Source organism: Neovison vison, chromosome 7, assembly GCF_020171115.1.
Source record: "Neovison vison isolate M4711 chromosome 7, ASM_NN_V1, whole genome shotgun sequence".
Lineage (NCBI taxonomy): Eukaryota > Metazoa > Chordata > Mammalia > Carnivora > Mustelidae > Neogale > Neogale vison.
In genome coordinates this window covers 978,660-992,172 of record NC_058097.1, presented here as the reverse complement: position 1 = coordinate 992,172, position 13,513 = coordinate 978,660, and the positions used below count along the sequence as shown (strand labels likewise).

The window sequence follows — 13,513 nt, the reverse complement described above, 5'->3', positions numbered from 1 at the left end:
TGCGGGGCAGGGGCAGGGTGAGGCGGGGCTGGCACTGGAGGTGGACCCCGCCCACCCACCTGGCTGCAGGGCTGCACACTCACCCGTAGCCGGCCAGGAAGCCCAGGCTGGGCGGGCTGACCTTGTCGTTGAAGATGACCATGGGCAGCAGATTGCACTGGGCCCGGCAGTCCTCCAGCTCGATGACCCACCACTCCAGGAAGCCGGCGGCCCCCGCGCCCCCACGCTCCCTCCGCAGCTGGATGCGCACACCCAGGTAGTCGGCCTCCTCGTCTGGGGCAGTGGTGGGGTCGGTCAGGGCCGGGCCCGCACCCCCCAACACCGCCCGCCCTGGTCACACACACACACACACACACTCACTGGGCTGGAGCTGCTTCACAGGATTGGCTTCAGGCCCGTTGGGGGCCCGGATGTACTTGGGGAAGAGGTTGTGGATAACCCTGCAAGGAAGAGGCCAGTGGTCAGGCCCAGCCTCTCCCTCCTGCTGCCTCCTCCCCCGGGCCCCCAACTCACACAGACTGGTCCGAGGTGCCCTCCAGCAGGCTGGCCAGCTGCCGCCGCTCGGTGCTATTGGGGGCCAGGTCGAGGGTGTGCTTCTCGTTGGTGTTCTCCACGGTGCCGCCCTTGGCCAGGTCCCTAGGCGCCCAGGCACAGCGTGAGCCCCGGCGGTGGCAGCACTCCCCCACACAGTCCTGCCCCGGCCCGCACGCACCTCTGGAAGTTCCAGGTGAAGCGCAGGGTGATGTCGGCCGTGCCGTTGTACAGCTCCCGTTTCATCTGGGCGCGGCTCGGCGGGCTGATGCGCCACAGGGCCCCGGAGCTGCCCTCGATCTGCGCCGTGACGATGTCCTCGGGGCTGTACTGGCTGATGAACTGCATGGCCAGCTGGGCCCCGGACAGCCCCTGAGTCAGGAGCCCCTGGACACCTCCGGCCTGACCCGGCCCAGCCCCCCGCCGCGGCCAGGTGGGGCCCACTCACCGGGTTCGGGTCAAACTGTCTGGACAGCTCCTCGTAGGCCTGCTGCGTGAAGGGCACGATGGAGGGCTGCTGGGCGCTCATGGTGAACAGCGGCTGCGGGGGGAGGGGCGGGGACTGCGACCGAGCAGGGAGCCTCTCCGTGCCCCCAGCCGGCCGCCCCCGTGGAAGGCCCTCTCCCGTGCCCCGGCTGGCACAGATGGCTGCCTCACCTCGTAGCCGCCCAGCTTGAGGGTGACGGTGACGTCGATGGGCTGGTTGACGACACCGACCACAGAGCGCACCAGGGACATGAAGAGCAGCGGGAACCAGATGATGGCCACGAGGAAGAGGATGATGAGGCCGCCCATGCCGTACTTGACGACCTTCTTCTTCTTCTGCCCCTTGGGCTGCGGGTACTTCTGCGGGGTGGGGCACGGCTCAGAGCCTCAGCTCTGCCCACCCTCCCCGAGCTGAAGGCGGGCACGGTCCCGGACGCCCACCCTGCTGCTGCACAGCCTCACCCAGAGGCCCGTGCGGCCAGACCTCACAGTGTCACATTCGGCTGCAAAGCTACAGCACTGGAGCCTGCGCAGGTCCAAGAGCAAGAGACAGAGGCCCAGAACCAAGAACCCAGAAACAGACCCGCTGCTCAGTGGCACCCAGATAATTCCCCTGGGGGGAGGACCGTCTCCAGCGATGCTGCTGGGAGAAACGGCCGCCACATGCCAGAGCAGCGGGACCCCCAAGACCTCAGTCTGGATCTGATGGGAAATTCTCAGATGCAACAAGAAAGCGTAGGTTCTGAGGAAGGAGACGACGGGGTGCTAGCAAGCGAGATGGGGGGCTCCGCGGGGCTCACATCGGGGGTCAAGCCCAGCCTCAGGCTCTGCGCTCCGCAGGGAGTCTGCGAGAGAGTCCCTCCGCCCCTCCCCCTGCTCCCGGCTCTATGTCTCAAACCTGTAAAAAGAAAAATCTTAAAGCTGAAACAACACAGAGAGAGAACAAAAGAGCTGGAAATCCTGCGATAAGGGGCCACCGTCCAGAGCGCAGAAAGAATTCTTAGAACTCAACAAGAGGACAAACAGCCCAAGGACAAAAGGGGCAAAGCAGTTGGCCCACAAGCTTAGGAAACCCAAATCAGCCCCCCCCCTCACTGAGTCAGGGGTGCTGGCAGGGATGGGGGAGGGGGAGGCTGCAAAGGACAGTCAGGACGTCCCCACCAGGTGACAGCCGGAGCTGACCTCACTCAGCCAGCCCGCTGCAGCGTGTGCACCCGAGGGCAACAAGCTCCCGTCCAGGGCTGCCTGTAACAGCTGGATCATCACGGGGTAGCACCATCACGGGAGGGAAAGCTCCTCAGTGAGAAAACCCCCAATTCCAGCACTGGCCACACGGCCAGCCTTGACACTGCAGAACCAAGGAGCGAGATGCGGGCCACACAGCGTGGACACCAACCGTCCACAACGGACGAGTCTGCGGAATCAGTGGGAATGGGGTCTTGAGCGTGCACATGTCCTAGGCCTGCCTACTGACCGTGACCAGCTCTGACCACGCTACGGGTCTGAACTCACCACATGCCCCGGGGAACCTGTTTCTCTTACCTCCCCCAGCAGACACCCATACCCAACAGCACTCAGCGGATGTTCGGCGCCCCAGCGGCTGGCCCTCGTGCCTGAGAGCCAAGCGGTCAGGCCCGCTCTGCCAGCGGCCTGCCCCCAACAGGGCCTCACCCTGGTGACCATCCCCCCAGCCTCTGGGGAGGGGCCAGCACCACCCCCGGCCTGTGCCCGGGCACCTTCTCTGTCTCACGGCTGCACTTGATGATGAAGATGTTGGCGTAGATGTCCTCCACGCACATCCAGCTGGACAAGGACAGCGTGGTGTCCGTCCACACCCAGTCCATCACGGCCCGCAGCTCCACCAGGAACGGCACAAGGCGGAACCTGCGCGAGGCGGGGCGGCCGTCAGGAAGGCTCGTGGGCGGCAGCCTGGCTCCTGGCCCCCCGGGCCCGCCCACACTCACCCCTGGAAGAGGAAGAGGTTCAGGTGGTTGTACTTCTTGGTGAGGAAGTTGCCCAGGATGCGGGTCGGGTAGCCGCAGCGGATCTGGTAGGCGGAAAGGGCGAAGTAGATGCACTTGACGAAGTACCACAGCTGCGCCACCGCGTTCTGGCTGAACATCCTGGGGAGACAGGAGCGCCGGCTCAGGGCACCCTGCCCAAGGCCAGAGCCCTGCGCCCCGGGGCCGACGCCCACCTCTCGGTGACCGCGGGCAGAATGAAGAACATCCACAGGTGGACGGCCAGCACCAGCACGACCTGGAAGGCCAGCTTGCCCAGCACGGTCTTGCGGAGGTAGAGGGCGCGGTCGACGACCATGGTGCCAAACTGGATGAGCAGCATGACCAGGAAGGCCTCGGGCACCTGGTCGTCCGATAGCGAGGACGTGATGTCCGTGGCCGCCGAGTGTTTCTGTGCGGGGACAGCAGAGGTCAGGGGGCGGCCGGGGGCAGGCCGCAGGGTGGCCGCCGGGCTCTGCGCTCACCCCAAAGGCCCAGAAGCCGAAGATGATGATGATGAAGTCGACCACGTCGGCCAGAAACATGAGCGCGTAGACATCGGTGGCCGCACGGTACTTGGTGTGCAGGATATCGTGGAAGAAGCAGCGCAGGGGCTGGTACACGCTCTGGGCCCTGTGGGTGAGGCCGGGTGGGCGGGGGTTCAGTGCCGGTCCCGGGGGTTCCCCCAGCCCCCCACCCCGGGGAGCGGCCCGCACCCACGCACACGGCTAGGCACGAGCTCCGCAGCCACAGCCCCAGTGCTGTCACTCTCTCCCGGGGGCGACTCCACTTCTTCTCGCTCCCGGAGGCCATCACTCCTTCTGGGGGGGGGGGCACTGCTGACCAGAGCCCACACAGGGCTGGGTCCAGCCCGAGACCCCCTCCCACCCAGGGCTGGCCCCTGTCGCACAGACCGGCAGGTCCCCGGCAGCGGGCCGTCCTACCAGCGCCGGTGGGGTCTGCAGGCTCCGTGCTTTCCCTCCTTTTCTTCCTGAATCGCAGGCCGATGCGCTTCGCGTCTCGGGGCTTGGGCTCCACGGGAGGCTCTGCGGGCCCGTCCCCTACTTCCGCCTGGATGTGGTCCTGGGTGAGGGCCCCGGCTACCGCCGACTCCCCCTGGGGCCCTGTGCCCGCCTCAGTCTGGGGTCCCAGGGGTGTCCGCCCCTCAGCTCCCTTCTTCCCACCGCCCCCGTCCTGCTCCTTGGCGAGCTGGTCCTCTTCGTGGTCCCAGAGGCCGTAGCACTGCAGAGGGAGGGAGGGAGGGAGGGAAGGACGGAGGTGAGGAGGCTGGTGTAGACGACCAAGCCCACCCTGGGACCCTCCAGGGGCCGCTGGTGGGCGGGCCGTGTGCCGGGAGGGGCCCGCCGGCCGGCCCAGGGTCTCACCAGCAGCTGCGCGCGGTGGAAGAACAGAGCCATGAGCTGCAGCAGGTCGAACCGGACGTAGCTCTCCGTCTTCTCCAAGCCCAGGATGCGCGGCGGGAAGTACGGCTTGTTCTCGTAGCGCCGCAGCACGGCGTGCATGTTCCAGGGGAAGAAGCCGAACTGGAACAGGTACTTGGTGACCACGGACACCTGTGGGGCAGGGGCTCAGCGTGGGGGGCCGGGCCCCGCCCCCTCCCGCCAGGGCCGCGGCCCACCTCGGTGAAGACGATGGCCACCATCCAGAAGCGCTTGCTGGGCCTCGGGATGGACAGCATGGCCCACAGGAAGACGAGCACGGGCAGCACCAGGGACATGGCCGAGGCGGTGACCATGTGGTTGAGGACGATGACGAAGTAGCACAGCAGCTCCGAGTGGGCCGCCACGCACTGGTACGCGGCCCGCAGCAGCCGCAGGGCCCGGCCCTGCCCGGCCTCGAACTGCGCGGCCTCCTCCAGCTCCTCGATGCGTAGCTGCCTGCGGGGAGCCGGGCTCAGCCCCCTTTCAGCCCCAGGCCTGGCTCCGAGGGCGCAGCGCCCCACCCCGCACCCCTGCCACCCCTGACCTGTGCAGCAGCTCGCTGGCTGTGCGCGTCCGGGTCACGGCGCCTGCAGGAAGCTCCCGGGAGCCACGCAGGGAAGCCCCGGGCTCCGTTGCCACCTCCTCGCTGCTGCTGCTGCGCGTGTGGTACCCCGTGCTCGGCGGGCTGCCCGTGTCCCCCGTCGCGGTGCTCAGCGGCTCCTCAGCCCCCAGGCCGCTGCGGGAGGTAGGGCAGGTCACCGAGGCCACCTGCCCTCTGCTCTGCCCCTAGGGCCCAAGGGGACTCGTGGTCCCTGGTGCACAAGGGGCCAGCAGACCACACACCTCCCGGTCTGCGTAACCCCAAGCACACCGGCTCTGGCCAGGTGGGGTGGGCCCAGCTGCCCCCGACCCGGGCCCCTCCAGCCAGCACCGACCTTGATGCCGTACTTGGTGCATCTCGGGCCCCCAAGGATCCTGGCGGTGTGGCCTCGGCCTCGCTGAGGTATAGTTGGTCCACCAAGCTGCGGTGCACCTGTCTGCCCTATGGGGGTGAGGGAGATGCTGAGAGCAGTGGTTTCGGGAGGCGGGGCCCCGGGGTGGAGGCGGGGCCCCGGGGTAGAGGCGGGGCCCCAGGGGTGGGGGCGGGGCCCCAGGGGTTGAGGGGCCACACGCTCTCACCCGAAGCAGCTCCTGCGTGTACAGGTACCGCTCGGCGCGCAGCACGTCGCTCATGGCACGGTGGTGCCGCGTGAAGGTCAGCAGCCAGTCGGTCAGGCCGTCCACCAGCGCCCCCGCCAGCACCCACAGAAACTGCACGGTGCTCAGCACGCGCCGCATCACTGGGCCGCGGCCTGCAGGGTGGGACGCTGAGACGCCGCCGGCCCCGGCCTCCCCGCCCCGCAGCCCCCCAGCCCCAGGGTGCACGTACCAGCTGCCGTGGTCTCTTCTGGGCCGGCCGCCGGCTCCGCCCCCTGGCCCTGGCCGTCTCCTGCGCACAGGGGTGCTGGTTAGTCCCTGCCCCAGCGCGCCCCATCCCCTGCCACGCACGCGGGCGCACGCACCTGTGGGCGGCCGTCCCGGCCCGTCCCGCCTCGCCTGCTCCTCCCGCCGGCGCCTCAGCACCGTCTGCGCGTTGGTCACCCACGCCTGATACGCCATCTGCGGACCAGGCCCTCGCTCAGCGCCCTGCCGGCTGGGACGACAGACGCCGCTCGGCCCACCTTGAGCTCCCGAGGAGGCGGCGGCGTCTGGCGGCCACTGGGGCCCTCCAGCCAGCTCCCTGCTCCGGGGCAGAGACAGCCCCGAGGGGCCGGGGCGCGAAGGCAGCCAGCACAGACCCCCCCCCCAAGACGGCTATCGCTCCCCGCGAACTAAGGGCCCAGAGACAGGCAAGAAGCCCCCGGCCCATCCTTCCGGCAGACGTGCGTAACCCTTCCCTGAGGCCAGGCCAGCGGCGGCCACTGAGGCCCAGACGGTCGGAGTGGTGAGCTCAGCCAGCCGGGGACGGAGGGGCACACAGTGGCCCACGACTGTGTGGCCCACGACCTGAGCCTCCCACAGCCTGCTTGCCCATCTGACTGGTGGGCTCTGGGGGTCTGGATGGTTCTCGGCAGGCCAGCCAGGGAGCAGGTGTCGTCCCCACGCCGGGCCGTGCGGCCCCAGGAGCCCCTGCACAGGGGAAGGCAGGGGACCCTCCCACCTCACCTGGAAGGCGCTCTGTGCCGATGGCCTGGGCTCCTCAGGCAGGGTCTCCTCCTCCTCCTCACTGTCCGACTCAAACAGGAAGTAGTCCCCAGAGTGGATGACTGCAGGCAGGGTGGGGCTGAGGACCGTCCCCCCAACCCCAGGGCACTGGGCCCCACCCCCCCCCACATCTCAGCTTCATTTCAGGGCAGGCCCAGTGACAGGTGTGTGAGTGCCCTTGGCGCCCCAAGACCCATGGGCAGAGGCCCGCATGTCCCTCCCCTCCAAGGTACAGCCCGTGGCGGCGCGGGGGGGGGGGGGGTCAGCCGACTGGGGGACAAGCAAGAGCAGTGACACAACACCAGACAGGACAAGAGGAACACGAGGGGGGGCTGGGGACCAGCTCTTCCGGGTCTGGGCGTCGGAACGAGGGAGGCGAGCACAGAGCCTGCCGCGGGGCCCCGGTGGGCTGCAGGCCTGGCTGGGGTGAGGCCTGAGCGGAAGGCCCGGGGGCACAGCTAGAGGGGGCCACAGAGCAAGTCCCCTCATCCAGAAGGCAGGTAGCAGCTGAGAAAGCAGCGCCCAGGCACGGCAGGCCAGGCTAAGGCGGTACCTGTGGCGTGGTCCAGCCAGGGCCGCCACCACTGACTCCGTGGGGAGGAGCCCCCTGGACTGCCAGGCCCTGTGGAGGGGCGAGGCAGACATGAGCCGGCAGGGAGAGGCGTGGGGAGGGCGGGGGCAGCGCGGACGCCCACCGCACAGGAGAAGCCTCGCGGCGCCGTGGGCATGGAGGGCGGCCCGCAAGTGCACACAGACGGTGGCAGGCTGGCTATGCGGCCTGCAGGGACACGGTGACCACACGGCACGGGACAGACAGGCGGGAAGGCCTACGGACAGCACGTGGCACAGCCGCGCCGAGATGCGGGGTCCCCTCCAGCCCGCGTACTCACCTGGCTGCTGGGCGGGGTCTGGGGGCTCCTGGGGCTGGCTGCGGCCCGCCCGGCTCTGCCGGTGCTTCTCTTGCTTGGCGCGGATGCGCTCCATCCTGGGGGGCGGAGGCGGCTCTGAGCACCGAGGGGACAAGGACAGCCCCGGGGGGCCCCCGCCCCTGAGGGCACCTACTGCCTTTTCAGCTGGGCCAGGGACTTCTCCTCGGCCTTGCGGTGGAGGTCGATGCTTTTGAGGTTGGCGGCATTGTACAGCGCAAAGCCCCTGCGGGGAGACGACGTCACCCCGGGGACACAGAGCTCCGGCTGCACGGCTCGGCCCCAGCTCGACACCCCCCTCCCGTATGCTGGGATGGGGGAATCAGCGCGAGGTGGGGGTCGTCCTGTGGCCACGCCCCCTCCAGCCAGCACCAGAGCGGGGGGGGGGGGCAGGGTCGGGCAGCGCCCCGAGAACTGTGCAGTGACGGAGCAGGGACGCGCGGCCCAGGGGGACCCCGTGGCCTGGGCTGACCTGGAGGCCTGCAAGGCGGTGGCCTGGAGCTCGGCGCGGACGTGCAGGAAGTAGCGGCTGAGGAAGACGCGGCGTTGCAGCAGCAGGAACAGGAAGCACACGCTGTCCCAGAGCACGCCGGCCTCCTCCACGGGCAGCAGGCAGTCCCGGTCCCTGCGCAGCATCTCCTTGGCTGTGGGACAGGCCGGCCTCAGGGCAGGGGCCCCGGCCCCAGGGTGCGTCCCCAAGCCCGGCCCAGCGCGCACCCCCGGCCCACTCACGGTCGTAGTAGCCTTTGACGGTGCACACGAGGCTGAAGAGCTGGACCACCCAGCAGAAGCTGCTCTGCATCTGCTCCACGAAGACGCACGACAGGAGCTGGGGCGGGAGGGAGGTCAGCCCGGGCGGCCGGGGCGGGGGTGCGGGCGGCCGGGGCAGGGGTGCGGGCGGGCTCCGGGCTCACCGAGAGCATGTTCTTGGAGATGATGACGGTGACGTTGTACAGAATGAGGCAGTCCCACAGCACGAGGCGGGTGCGCGCGCGCCCCTGCAGCAGGCTGGTGCCGAAGAGCAGCAGGTAGAAGCAGGCCAGCAGGTAGCCCAGCCCGAAGACGCTGACGCGCGTGGCCCCCGCGACGAACACCACCACCAGCACCAGCCAGAAGAGGTAGCGGAAGACGGCCACCTTCAGCATGTCGAGGTAGGACCTGCCGGACGGGGCGTCACTGCGGCCGCCGGGACAGCCCGCCCCCTGCCCGGCGGCCTCGGACCCGGGACGCTCATGGGACGCGCCCCCTACGCCGCTGTGAGCCCCGGCCCTGCGCAGGCGCTGCCGGCGGGCGGGGCGGACGCACCTGCAGTAGAGGAAGTTGGGGACGTCGCTGGCCTCACCCGGCGGCAGATCCAGGCGGTCGGTGTTGACCCCGGCCATGACCTGCCACTCCTCCGTGCACTCGGCGCAGAAGACCTGCCACTGCTGAGAGGCGCAGAGCAGCAGCAGGAAGTCACCTGCGGGCACACGGGAGACCGTTGGCCACGCGGGGCACAGCGCACCCCGGCCAGAAGCCCCCGTGGGCTCTCCAGGGGAGCGCAATGTCCGCGCGTGAGCACGGACACCGGGGGACGTGCCCGTCGGCGGTACCTGTCCCCACGCCGCGGAGGCATCGGCGCCCGCGCCCACCCCGTGGGCCCACCGCGCAGGTCTGTGCGGCCGGGTGTACGTGGGGGAGGGGAGCCTGTCTCAGGAGACCTCCCCGGAGGACGGGGCACCGTCGTGGGGCACGGCCCCTCTGGAGACCCACAGGCTCGCCGGCCGGGGAGGCCTAGACACCGGGAGCCTGGCTGGCGAAGGCGGGGCTCAGCTCGAGGCCTGCCCGTGCAGAACCTCCGTGCCCTCCTGTGGGGCCGGCAGGCAGCCCGTGGGCCCGAGGCGCGGGCACTCACTGATGAGGCTGGTGGAGTCGGGGGCTCGGAGGAAGTCAGGCAGGTACAGCCACTTGATGAGCGCCGAGTTCATGGGGATAGCCTGGCTCCAGCGCCATGGGTAGTCTGCGGGCGCAGGGAGCATGTGAGGACCCCACCGCACGCCCGCGGGCCTCACTCCCGCCCCCACCATCGTGCCTCCCAGTCTCCAAACACCCCCTCTCCTGCTCGCCGCACAGCAGAGACTCGAGCGCCTTCCTCAGGCGTCCGCTGGCCCCGGCCCCAGGGAGGGAACCTGCCCAGAGCAGCCGGGAGTCCCAGGCAGGCCTGCCGGGTGGTGGAGGACACCCGGAGGGTCCCAGAGGTGGCTCTGGTGCACGCCTCCCGGAGCAACCAAGACAGGACAACCCGTGTGTGACAGACCCCTAGGAACGGGGAAGACAGGAGCCCACCCAAGCCACCTGGAAACAGTGTTTTGCCTGAAAAAAAGCTCCCCAAGCATCAAGCACCCCGGGGCCTGGATCTCGTTTCTCTGCTTTGGCCTGAGGGGACAGGAAGGGGCGCTCCATGGGGCAGAGAGGGCTCCTGGCTGGATGGAGGGCGCGGGCAGGGCAGGGCCATCTGCAGGCGCAGGGAGGGTGTGCCCGGAAGGCAGCGGGCTTGCCACGGTGCCGGGGCTCCCGGGACCAACGACAAAGCAGCAGCACCCAGTGACCCCACAGGCAAGAGCAAGTGGGCCCCTCAGGGACAGAGGACACATCAGCAGGGACGGAAGACACACTAGAGGAGGCAGAGGACATATCAGAAGGGCCGGAGAACATGCCAGAGAACACGACCCGTAACTGCAGAAGCAGAAAGTCGCCAGTATTAAACCCAGCGGGTGACCGTCCAGGCGGCTCCGCCGACAGAGGCTGCAGTCAGCCCGGGGGTCCGGGAGGAACAGGATGTGTGCAGGGCCTCGGGGGAACCTGCAGTCAGCACTGCCCCCAAGGGACAGGGAACGGCCCCAAGAGGACACATGCCGGCCCCGTGGAGCCAGACGCTTCTCGGCTGCGGCGTGCCCGCCTGAAGGGCGTCATGGCCTGGGCAGACAGACACCCCACAGGGTCCCAGTCCCGGCTCCTCGATGGCTGCGAGGCCCTAACAGGCACACTGCGGGGCTGAGCCAGCACGGAGGAGAGAACACGCCGCCCGGGAGAGCCGGCCTGGCGAAGGGCCCTCAGGAAGGGCCTACTGTGCCAATCCTGTGTGCCCGGGTCTAAACCAGCTCACGGAACAGGAGCGAAGGACAGACCCAAAGACAAAGGCATTCGGCCGACGAGCCTGATGCCAGGTGATGTGCTGCGGCGTCCGTTCTACGGCATCCCGGACAAAGCCGCAGTGGACATTGTCCTGTCAGCGGCTGCCGCGTGGGGCAGGGATGTGGGGTGCGAACACCCCCATCTGACCCGCCCAGGCCCACGGGGAGGCCACAATGGGCCTTTCAGAGCCACGGACGGAGCATGGCAGCAGTGGAAGGCACTGGAAGCGGGGAGAGAGCCGCACCCCTGTCCACGGACCAGCTGGCCGACAAGTGCACCGGGACAGCGAGAACGTCCACAGCCCGCCCGGGAGTCAGCGGATGTGGACACGGCGCACACGGACGGCTCAGGGGGCAGTGGCCACTGGCCCGGGGGGGCTGGGGACCCGGGAGCACCCAACGGACAACTGCACTCCTTGGTGCAGGCTGTGCCAGGGAGACTGTACCGCCGCGTGCTGTGCCGGCCCCAGCAGGAGCAGCCGGCAAACCCACGGGCCAGAAACCACCCAGAGCAGAAGGGACCAGAGCAGAGCACGGCCAGGGGCAGAGCAGCACCACGGCCCCCCAGAGGACGAGGCCAGGTCCGGGGGCCGAGCAGGTGGAAGGCTGTGCCGTCCCTCGCCCAGGCCCCCACCCTCAGGGTGTGGGGCTCACAGACTCTTGCGTGGCCCCTGACAAGGGCACGGCTGCCCCTCGCGTGCCACCTCCAACTTCCCTGGTTGCTTTGAATCGTTCCCGATAGAACGCCGGGAAACAACAAACACTGGACAGCAAGGGACATGAAGGGGGCCGGCCCTGCCACCCTCCTGGGGATACCGTAGCCGCCGCCCGGCACGCCGACCCCCTCTGTGCTGGCCGCCAGCTCACCGAGGCACAGGGCCGGGGGGATGCCCAGACACAGCAGGTACTGGTACAGCAGGAACAGCGCCAGGAAGAGGCAATAGTTGGGCCAGAGGCGGGCGATGGCGGCCCGGTGCCGGCGGGTGAGCAGGGCCACCAGCCAGCAGCCGTGCAGGATCACCATGAAGTTCATGCGCTGCCCGATCACGGTCACGGCCATCAGGAAGCAGATCTGGGGGGGGGCGGGGGTGCACACTGAGCTGCCGGGGTTGTAGGACTTTCCGCTCCCCACTTCTGGGCAGACTGGGGGGTGGAGTGGGGGCAGCCGCCCGCAGCCCACACGTCCTAGTGCGGGTACCACCTCCACCATGCGGGGCCGGGGAGGGTGGGGAAGAAGCACGGCTCAGGAAGTCCCAAGCCCACTGGAGACGCCGGACGCTGCATCCAACCGAGGTCCCCAACGCCCGCCCCTTACTCTGCGAGGGCAGGTCCGGCCTCTGGGAGGTCCTTCCCCTGTCCCCCCCCCCCACCCCGAGGTGGCCCTGGAGGGCCTGCCCCCTGCAGATGTCCAGCAAAGCCCACAGAGAGGGCTCCAGGGGCCCCCGGTCCTGCCCAGGGAGGGGGTGAGGGTTGACACAGCCTCACCTCTAGCCCGAATTTGTAGAAGAAGAAGTTGATGAAGTACTTGAAACAGCCAAGCAGGTCCTGGTCCAGCCGCTGGCGGGTGCCGTCGGCGCACACGGCCTGGGCAGGCAGGGGACCCAGCTGGTGCTGTCGGCGGTGGTACTCCTGGCGCCGGTACACGACGGCCTCGAACACCAGCAGCAGCAGGACCTGCAGGTGATTCTGGGGCGGGGGTCGGGGTCACGCTCCACCCAGCTCCCCCCACCCCCGGCCCCATGACCCCGCGGCCCCTGGCTCACCTGGACGTAGCCTAGGTTGGGGAAGCCCTTCCGCACCCCAAACCAGTTGGCAGGGTCGACGGGCCCCCGGTACAGCAGGGACTGCCTGATCTCCGTCTTCTGCAGGTTGGTGCTGTTGAGCAGGGGCTGGGGGAGGCGAGAATCAGCACCTGCTCCCCACACTCCGCGAGCAGAACAGTGACCCCCGGACGGCCCACCCCACCCGGCCCCCAGCCGCGTCAGCCACAACTCTGGACAGGTCCAGGCCAGACCATGGAGACCGTCAGCCTGTGACCGACCTTAACAGGGAAGGGGACAGCATGTCTGGGGACAAGGCGGCCCAGGCAGGGGCTGGCAGGGGAACAGAGAGCAAAGCCCCCCTCCCCGCCTCAGTCCCCACCAGCTTGAGCTCAAGGGCCGTCCCCGTGGAGCCCGGAGGCCCGGGAGGTGGGGGCGCGCTGCGGCCGCACCTCGGAGCAGTTGCTGGAGTACTCGTGGGGGCTGACGACCTTCAGCTGGTAGAGCATCTTGCACACGATGATGACGCAGGTCCACACGGTGCACAGGCAGGAGGCCATGGGCCGGAAGCGCGGGTAGGGCAGGGCGAAGGCCCAGAGCACGACCAGCAGCAGGTTCATCACCGACACCTGGGAGGCGGCGGGCAGGCTGCGGCGGGCGCGGCAGCACCCCCAGGGAGGCCCCCACACCGTGCTCCAAAGGGGGGGGTGTCCAGCCCGTCCTTACCTCCTTCAGGGCCACCCACACGGTGTACAGGGCCACCAGCTTGAAGACGTGCAGCTCCAGCAGGCGGCGCAGCAGCGTCTGCACGCGGGCGAGGACGTCCGAGAAGCCGGAGGCCAGGTCCAGCAGCCGCTCGGCCACCAGGCCCCACTTGCTGGCTGCAGACCCCGGGGTGAGGCCGTGAGCAAGGGGGGCCCACAGGGGTCGGGGCAGAGGGACCCCAGGCCT

The 13,513-nt window shown here is 69.2% G+C and overlaps 1 protein-coding gene across 6 annotated transcripts in view; it reads right to left on the bottom strand.

The window, feature by feature from the left end:
* Nucleotides 1–13,513, bottom strand: part of PIEZO1 (piezo type mechanosensitive ion channel component 1) — a 46,662-nt gene that overhangs the window by 472 nt on the left and 32,677 nt on the right. For 3 of the 6 annotated variants that reach the window (XM_044255558.1, XM_044255563.1, XM_044255561.1), the window contains 33 exons: nt 13,289–13,443; nt 13,015–13,191; nt 12,566–12,691; nt 12,288–12,488; nt 11,670–11,874; nt 9,524–9,628; nt 8,935–9,088; nt 8,544–8,787; nt 8,362–8,458; nt 8,102–8,273; nt 7,766–7,855; nt 7,594–7,688; nt 7,257–7,325; nt 6,665–6,765; nt 6,022–6,118; nt 5,889–5,948; nt 5,639–5,811; nt 5,395–5,501; nt 5,004–5,195; nt 4,657–4,915; nt 4,403–4,591; nt 3,962–4,259; nt 3,742–3,838; nt 3,503–3,650; nt 3,215–3,429; nt 2,982–3,140; nt 2,754–2,901; nt 1,189–1,377; nt 980–1,072; nt 713–885; nt 514–636; nt 361–440; nt 84–273 (listed from right to left, as the gene is read on the bottom strand). In XM_044255558.1, coding sequence (XP_044111493.1) covers nt 84–273; nt 361–440; nt 514–636; nt 713–885; nt 980–1,072; nt 1,189–1,377; nt 2,754–2,901; nt 2,982–3,140; nt 3,215–3,429; nt 3,503–3,650; nt 3,742–3,838; nt 3,962–4,259; nt 4,403–4,591; nt 4,657–4,915; nt 5,004–5,195; nt 5,395–5,501; nt 5,639–5,811; nt 5,889–5,948; nt 6,022–6,118; nt 6,665–6,765; nt 7,257–7,325; nt 7,594–7,688; nt 7,766–7,855; nt 8,102–8,273; nt 8,362–8,458; nt 8,544–8,787; nt 8,935–9,088; nt 9,524–9,628; nt 11,670–11,874; nt 12,288–12,488; nt 12,566–12,691; nt 13,015–13,191; nt 13,289–13,443 — 4,981 coding nt within the window. The remainder of the gene's footprint in view (nt 1–83; nt 274–360; nt 441–513; nt 637–712; nt 886–979; nt 1,073–1,188; nt 1,378–2,753; nt 2,902–2,981; nt 3,141–3,214; nt 3,430–3,502; nt 3,651–3,741; nt 3,839–3,961; nt 4,260–4,402; nt 4,592–4,656; nt 4,916–5,003; nt 5,196–5,394; nt 5,502–5,638; nt 5,812–5,888; nt 5,949–6,021; nt 6,119–6,664; nt 6,766–7,256; nt 7,326–7,593; nt 7,689–7,765; nt 7,856–8,101; nt 8,274–8,361; nt 8,459–8,543; nt 8,788–8,934; nt 9,089–9,523; nt 9,629–11,669; nt 11,875–12,287; nt 12,489–12,565; nt 12,692–13,014; nt 13,192–13,288; nt 13,444–13,513) is intronic. The other 3 variants (XM_044255560.1, XM_044255559.1, XM_044255562.1) reach the window with 3 other exon arrangements.